The sequence below is a fragment of the Gymnodraco acuticeps genome, unplaced genomic scaffold (genome assembly GCF_902827175.1).
Source record: "Gymnodraco acuticeps unplaced genomic scaffold, fGymAcu1.1, whole genome shotgun sequence".
NCBI classification, from domain to species: domain Eukaryota; kingdom Metazoa; phylum Chordata; class Actinopteri; order Perciformes; family Bathydraconidae; genus Gymnodraco; species Gymnodraco acuticeps.
Genome location: NW_022990341.1, coordinates 352,910 through 361,273, shown reverse-complemented (window position 1 = coordinate 361,273; position 8,364 = coordinate 352,910). Strand labels below are relative to the sequence as shown.

General features: G+C 40.3%; 1 protein-coding gene across 9 annotated transcripts in view; it reads right to left on the bottom strand.

Annotated features, from left to right (window-relative positions):
- Positions 1-297: 297 nt before the first annotated feature.
- ap3d1 (adaptor related protein complex 3 subunit delta 1) overlaps positions 298-8,364 on the bottom strand; it is a 43,255-nt gene continuing 35,188 nt past the window's right edge. For 6 of the 9 annotated variants that reach the window (XM_034223493.1, XM_034223500.1, XM_034223494.1 and 3 more), the window contains 9 exons: positions 7,387-7,545; positions 6,994-7,041; positions 6,313-6,363; positions 5,303-5,492; positions 4,640-4,728; positions 4,210-4,295; positions 3,720-3,841; positions 3,024-3,103; positions 298-2,907 (listed from right to left, as the gene is read on the bottom strand). In XM_034223493.1, the coding sequence (XP_034079384.1) occupies positions 2,812-2,907; positions 3,024-3,103; positions 3,720-3,841; positions 4,210-4,295; positions 4,640-4,728; positions 5,303-5,492; positions 6,313-6,363; positions 6,994-7,041; positions 7,387-7,545 (921 nt within the window). In that variant the 3' untranslated portion in view covers positions 298-2,811. The remainder of the gene's footprint in view (positions 2,908-3,023; positions 3,104-3,719; positions 3,842-4,209; positions 4,296-4,639; positions 4,729-5,302; positions 5,493-6,312; positions 6,364-6,993; positions 7,042-7,386; positions 7,546-8,364) is intronic. The other 3 variants (XM_034223499.1, XM_034223502.1, XM_034223497.1) reach the window with 2 other exon arrangements.

The window sequence follows — 8,364 nt, the reverse complement described above, 5'->3', positions numbered from 1 at the left end:
AACTCTCGGCTTTGTTAGCTGAACTTTACTAAACTCAGCTGCTCGCTGTCAGTCATTATGGGGGTCGATTACTTCTGCTTACACGCAAGGCATTCTGGGAATTGACGTTTAAAGCAATGCAGCTAGATCTCTAAGTAATCACACATTTGAGTGATAATGTGCCAAGTTACATTCTCTCTGTGATATACATATTAAAATATACAAAAACACCACACCTGAACACACGCATTATTATGTGAGCAATCTGTTCAAACAGTAGATTATTAATATATATGTGGATCACAAAAACACAAAAAGTACAAGAGAAGCTTCTTAAAGCCTTTATTTTTTTAATTTGGGTGGACTTTCTTTAAAGGGAATGTAGATAATTTATGTTGTACCCTTTAAAACATTTTACATTGTACAGCTTGATAATGGAATATGGAGAAATAAAAAGACAGGACCTTCCAAAGTCAGAGTCATACCAGAGTATATTTCAATGTCACAAACCAAACTTGGTATTATAACTCACTACAACTGAACCAACAGAAAATTAAGACAGAGTGGGTTGCCTCTCAGTACACTGCTTCACATGACCTGTTCTATTCCACTTATTATAGGGTGCCCCATGCCCTTAGTGTAATGACACCAACTATAACCCCCTTCCTTCCCCTGTGTTTAATAATTTAAAACATTCAACGATATAACTTTTTTTCTTTTTAATTGTCTGAACTTGTAGATAAAAACACAATACCATCAAAAATAGAGAATGGTTAAGTAAACTTCTTTAAAAAAAAAACTATAAAGAAAAAGGACAAACTGGAATGACAAGTTTCTCTTTGTAAGCATGTCAGAAATAAAAAGTGTACATTCCTAATCATGCAATATACACATTTTAATCAAATATGCACAGGATAATGATCAGAATCAGGACAATGGATGATTAGGGGAATTGTTTGTTTTTTTCAGGTTCTCTTATATCAGTCATTTTCAGGAACAGGGAATACATACATACTTATTTTCTATAGACAGTCTTGAAATACAGCGGATCAATTCAGCATTCAGACTCAACTACAGGACAGAAGATCTCATGGAATGGCTGACCTGAAGGTCACATACATCATTATCATAGTCGTTATCTACAATAGCAGACAGATATGAAGAGGGCCTGACAGTTTTTATCTTGCTACTACAAGGTTAAGTCGTGCTGGACCGGGTAGTGACCTCAGACATGAAGTAAAACATCACAAGTACCTCTGAGAGATTAACAAGAGGTAGCCATTTAAAAATAAAAAAATGGCCCATTCATGTTTATCATAATGTCAATGCACAAAAAAACAGCAAGGCAGTTTCTGAAGGGAAAGGAAACATTGCTACTGCGATGCTAGTCAAAGTGGCACAGGTGTAAATGTCTCACATAATTCCACATGAAGACAGACGGAGCTGCTGTTTACAGGGTGGAGGCTCCCTTTCCTTGGCAGCCATGTTGCCTAATACTGATTGAAAAGTAACCTGAAACCATTTAGCAGTTTCTGCTTACAGAGAACAACTTGCAACCTGAATGGTTTAACATTTAAGACAGGTTTTTAGTGTAACTTTCTCATCTCTTAGCCAGTCAAATCCCATAGAAAGGAGGAAGTACAGCGATGTAACATGGGCAGCTCGCTTCATGCCAGATTATTCTGTCCCTAACTTTACCACGTGGTGCAAATGAAGGCCCTCAGCACCATATCAGTTTCATAGAAATAACAGTATCCTTCTGGGTATTACAGTAAAATAACATATTCTATTTAACTGACAAATCCATCTGTGAGTTGAAGAGGCGGCTGATGAAGGTGGGACTGTCCAGAAAACTCATGTTAGACTACTCACTTCTACTCTGGGGTTAAATGTAATTATTGTTGATACCTTCACCTTTGATTTTAGAGAGGAATGACATGTTGGAAGTTCTTAGGGGGTCAAACTGCAGCTTAGCATAGTTGGTTAGGGAGCAGATCAACTGGGTAGAGAGGGGGGGCTCTTGTAGGTCAGACTGCACATCTAAGGCAGAGAGCAAAACCACTCATCTACTGTACTAATCACAAGGATTGTGTTGAACTAACACCAGCAGATCTGCTATGAGCCTTGCCAAAAGGCAAGTAGGGCAACGGCTCTGAAAGAAGTTTAAAATCCATGCCTTATATGTAGCTTTGGTTACATCTCCACACTACTGTGAGGAGGTTAGAGTCCCCATTTTCCAGTTTGAGAAACGTCCGTCACAAGGTCTACAAAGCTGAGCAGCACGAACACTGATGTGGAGAGGGCAGAGAGAAAAGGGGCGAGACAAAGGCGCAGACAGGTTTCAGACAAATAAAAAGAGACAAACCAAAAGACAAAAAAAATAACCGCAAAACAGTAAAATCACATTTCAACCATCAACAGCAAAAGTCCAGTTCTCAACGTTACATTACATGACTGTCACAGAGTGAATTGCCGACAGAGTGTAGGAACACAGGAAGGAGCAGAGGACACAGGGCATCCAGAAAAAGGAGCTCATTACAGTCAGAGGGAACCAGTAGGTAAAGATGAAAGTGCGTTGAAGACGGGCGCATGTACACAGTGAGTCTGTAAAACAACATCGAGTGTTGGGAGTGACCAAAGAGCTCAGCGCAACAACAGAGTGAAAAGAAGGAGGTAAGGGGATAGAAATCTTGCGAATCTGAGGACTAATAAATAGGGCGATACTGGAAGTGCCAGCCGCAGTGTTTCGTAACATGATTATGTTGTGTTGCAGCGGGGGGGGGGGTGGCATGGAGAGGTCGGGGGGGGGCACCCTGGGGCTGTCGGACACAATCAGCACTGAGAGAAGGTCTGCTTGATCTCATCCAGCACATTCCCGAGCAGCGTCGGCTCGTCACATTTAGCGTCAATGGACACCGTCTGCTCGGACTGGGAGGAGAGAGAGAATCAAGCTCACAATCTAAGTTTACTTTAAAAGGAAACCACAATTATAGGTTATGAAAATCAGAATTTGCAGAGGACAAAAGGTTCTTTGGTTCACTCACAGTTTTGACCAGCAGACAGACGTGGTGACCCTGGATAGATCTGCTGTACATGGAGGCACAGGAGTCGATCCTCTCCACAACTGAACCATGCAAACAGAAACGGGTCAGAAACACTCTGCATGTGATCTGAATATTCTTAGTGTTTCTTGTTATATACACGGTTTACCACAAACCATAAATAAACCAAACTAGTGGTTTACAGACAGGATTCATTCTCCATGCTTGATGCTGAATTTTGGAAAGCATGGCAGCCGATGGTAGAAATATAGTGGCTACATTGTTGTTTTTTTTACATCTGAAAAATACCCAAACTGACTAATTATAATAGAGTCACCCAATAAATGAACAGGAAATTACTATTTATTTAAGACTAATATTGTTGGTATTGTCTATGTTTGCTTATTTGGTCGATAGTGATTAGTTAAAAATAGCAATAATGAGATTAATAGTCTTCCACTAAACCACCACAAAACACTTTTTTTATTCTGTATGTGTACAATTAAAGTCTGGTACCTCTGTGTATAAAGACAACTGTTTATATCTCTGGATAAATATGAAATGTCCTGGTGTGTGTGTAGAGAGAGAGAGAGAGAGAGAGAGAGAGAGAGAGAGAGAGAGAGAGAGAGAGAGAGAGAGAGAGAGAGAGAGAGAGGAGAGAGAGAGAGAGTGTGTGTGTGTGTGTGTGTGTGTGTGTACCAGAGAAATGGTGGTGGAAGCAGATCCTGGCCAGGAGGTGGTGGAAGGGCATGCTGATTCCTTCCAGTTTGACGGAGCTGCACTTCAGGTCGCCCGACTCAAGCAACTTAGCGAATGCATCACTGGACAAACAAAACAAAATCAATTCAGTATTCAATTCATACTTGAGGAAGAGCTAAGACAACTCAGGAACCAATACCCAGATCTCTATTATAGTTGTGGCATTGTTTAATTATCTTCAGATGATAATTGTGGTTGACCACCGACTGACTTTTCCTCTAGTGTCACAGTCAATCATACATTTCAAATGTTTTGCATTGACATTTTAGGCTCTCAACAAGCACTGTCCTGAAGCAAAACGGCCAACCCTTCAAGTTTATTTTAAAGACGGCTTTAAGGAGTCTATGAAGAATGCAAAAAATGGTCAGAATTAAGTTTTTCCTCCTTTGTAATGTTGGTTGTAATTCTGTGTGACACTTAACAAACTAACCTGTAGCAGGGAGTAGTGATTAAGTAGGAGGTGCAGGTAAAGTGCAGTTTGAACTCCAGTTTCTCGTGAGTGGAGGAGTCCTCATTCTGCGGGAACAACAAGAACAGATCATCAATGAGAAAGCAACGTGGCACTTTAACGATGCTCTTCTGGCCGGAGGGGCCTGCAGAGAGCTCTGGGGGAAAGCGTTAGTTACCAAAATGAAACGTATAGCTGGTTAGGATCCCTTGAAGTACACAGCTTCTGTAAACTACTGCGTTGAAAATGCTTCTTAAAAATCGAACATATCAGAGCGTTAAAGAAAAAAAGCACGGACAGTTTAACAACACTTTATAGAAGCCATGCTATGTATGCTACCAAAACAGATCATGTTTGTTTTCAGGAATAGATATTTTTTATATTTTCCAGTGTATTTGTTCTTTCTTCACACCTTGACGATGAAGGTGAGGGTTCCCTTCAGTTTCTGTGGCATCACGATGCTCTGCATGGTGAAGACAAACCGCGCCTCGTTGGAAACCCCTGAAGCACAGAGAAGAGTTCACGGATAAGTGATCAGACTTTACGAAACAACCCAAAGTGAGGTTTTTATTAAATTGAGAACCGACACAACTTTAGAGAACTACAGTGAATACAGTGACATGTTTATATTTTAGGGTACTGATTCCCAACCCTTTCAATTAAGTGGCCCCTTTATAAGTCAATGCAACCTTGACGGCACTAAACATTTGGTGAAACTGTACAATAAACCCAAATAGTGAACTCAATAACTGCAGGATATTTGCATTAACCAATGAGTTTTGAGCAAATTATGTAAATGTGAATATTGCATTAAAGATTAGCATTACTTTTATTTTAATGAAACCATTTAAAACATGTTTTGGTATTATTATTATTATTATGTATCATTCAAATTTGAAAACTTTAAAAAGGTATCTTTACAGAAACAAATGAAGTCCTAAGATATATGCCAACTGTTTATTAAAAGTGTCGATACCTTTTAAAATCAACAACACCTCCCTAGGCAGTCAGTGATTTAGTGAAACGAATGCTTCTTGTCCTTAGACCTATTTCTACATTTCAGATGCTCACTGACCAGGTGGGAGTTGGAAGGGCACGGAGAGGGCGTCGTGTGCGCCCGAGCCCTCCGGTCTCTGCAGCTTGGAGTTCAGAGAGTCCAGGACGTTGAACTCCATGGATTTCAGGAAGCTCTCACACTTGTTTTCAAAGATTACCGACACCACCACCTGACTGCCGTCCTGCAGATTTCCCTGGATGTCGTTCACCTTTGTGGGAGGAAACCTTTCTATTATTATTATTATCACATAATACATTTATTTGCATGAGGAAAGACTGATCAGCTGTCTCTAAGCCCCTCTCCATGTATAGATGAGAGTAACACCTACGTCACTTCCGGGCGAAAATTATGGCCCCGCCCATTTTTTGGGGAAAATAAAGCTGTCATTTGAATGGCGGTATTTTTTGGAAATCGACAATCGGGCTCGATATATGGTTAAATTAAAATCAGTAGGCGACGCTGTAATTTTCACCGGCGTTGGTTTCCCCCAAAAGTGGGCGTGGCCGTAAAGTGACATAGATGTTACTCTCATCTGTGGACATCGATCGCCTACTGCTATATTTAACCATATGTCGAGCCCGATCTTGGATTTCCAATGATTTAATGTAATTGTTTGCCTGTCTGGCCATTGTAATCGGGCTCTTTGAAGATCCACAAATCCACGGTTTTCTTACATTTCTGATCGGATTGGCAAAAACTTCAGAATTTGTATTGACCGCCATTCAAATGACAGCTTTATTTCCCCCAAAAAGTGGGCAGAGCATCACCGGAAGTGATGCATTTGTTACTCTCATGTATTTCACTGAGCCATGATTATTTACAAAGAAACACACAGTAAACACAGCAAATCTGATTCACAAAGCCATCACCACACATTGATGTTTCCAAGAAAACCAGTCACACGGAGAAAGAACCATTTTCAGAGACAGTAACTTAGTGTGTCTGTGAAGAGCAACACGAACAGAGAGAAACACATCTAGAAAGGAGTTTTATTTAGATTCTGCCACTGACAGAACTTCAACCAGTACCTGATCAGCATCCTCCAACATCTTTAAAGAGAGGGAGAGAAAATCAAAGACCTGCATACTTAGTTTTTTATTTGATAGAAGCCACTTAAGTATATTTCACTCGTTACGTCATCAGTAGAGGACTCAATTATAAATGATTACGAGTTTGTGGACGTTTTTTTAATCTGGCTACTTTTGGAGAAGCGGGGAAGTTTTAATGTGTGCAGTGCACATTTAAATATGTGGTGATGATTATTATTATTATATATATTATTATTATGCACAGGAGCAAACATTTTTCTATTAATCTAGGGAATCCCCTCCTCATTTTGTTGGAATCCCTGAGGGAAATAACCTTTTACTTGTTTTTTCTATTGCAGAGATAAGCAGTTGACAATGTCTTCTATTAAGGGCAAACATCAAATGAGGGCAATCAGACGTAAAAAACAACACACAAATAAAAAGTGTGTGTTATCTGGCAAACAAAGCAATCCTTTTCTTATTGCTCTATATTGTAAACATCATTACATCAGGTAGAAAAGCACTGCCCAATCTGAACATGCTCAGAAAAGCTTTGGATATCCCAATTTAAACTAGCTGATTAAATGTTTATGTGACCCACATTGTGTCATACGTAAAAAACTGAATTTCCCGAGCCCAGTGGTAAAGTCCCTCTTTCAGCAGCATCTCGACATCACTCACCATCTTGATGTAGGAGTTCTCCGCCAGCAGGCAGTAATTGGACATGGGCTGAAAGGAGAGAGGAGCTCAGGTCAGATCAGGCATTCTCTGTCGCTCTGTATGCTAACTAGGCAACAGGAGCTGCTTCACACGGTGTGTCTGTGTGTCTGTGTGTGTGTGTGTGTGTCTGTGTGTGTGTGTGTTGTAGCGGTCAGGGGGTTTAGTAAAGACGTTGCAGTAAAGAAGCACAGATCAGAGTCATGATAAACAATGTTGCGTTTATTAGCTAAGTGTGTGACTTGTGATGTCAGTGACTTGTTATCCCCGATCATTAAATAAAAACATGCTATGCTGAGTGAGCTAAAGGTTATCATTCCCAGTGCTGGTTGAGGTAAAGCTGTTGATGACACTGACCGGCAGCGGCTCTTCCTCCTCCTCCACGGTGCCGTTCTGCACCGACTCCTCCCCTCCTGCGTCACTGTGGCGATGATGGTGATGATGCTTCTTCTTCTTTTTCTTTTCCTTCTCTTCCTTCTCCTTTTTCTGCTTCTTCTTCTTGTGTTTGGAGGATTTCTTATCATCGAAAACACACAATGAAAAAGGACAGAATTTATTAGAAATGCTACGAGGTTGAATTGGTTATTTAATGTGTAGAAACATTCCTCAGAAATGTAAAGCAGGTGTTTTCTCAAAAATGTTTTGAGCTTCTTTCTGATCTCAGACACTCGAACAAAACACTTTTCTTTTTTTAAATGTATGTATTTTTTGCTTATTACTTAATTATCTGTTTTCTTCTTTCGATGCATTTTCTCGCATTTTTATTTACGTTTGCCTTCATGTGTGCCTAGTTTTGTTCCGTCTTGCTTGCTATCTTAACATTTTGTTGTAGCCTTTCACTTTTTTTAATATATTTTTTACACTCTTAAAGGTAGGGTAGGTAAGAATGGAGAAACCAGCTCGAGTGCGCTACAATGTGAAAGTACGCAGCCGAAAAAAATCTGCCCCTTCCTTCAGACTTCCTTACAGAGCCCCTCCTCCAACACACACGAACGCGCACATGACCAATGAGGGCACGAGATAAGTTTGTGCACAGATGGAAGGCTGACAGGCAGGTAGGCCATCCAGTTACTTTAGCCGGCTAAAATGATTGGTCGTGCTTTTTACAGCGCCACGGCTTCCACAGATTACATTTATTTATGTATTTATTATCAAAGCATTTCATATATTCATTGCTATCGGGACGTTAAGAGCATTCCATGGAATATAACAAAAAGTGTTTCTGAAGTGACTTACCTACCCCACCTTTAATGAGAAGACCACATAGGAACTGGCAGGTCTGTGGTACTTCATTCACACAAAAGTGAGAATGAAAAGAAGCCAGTGTGCTGCATC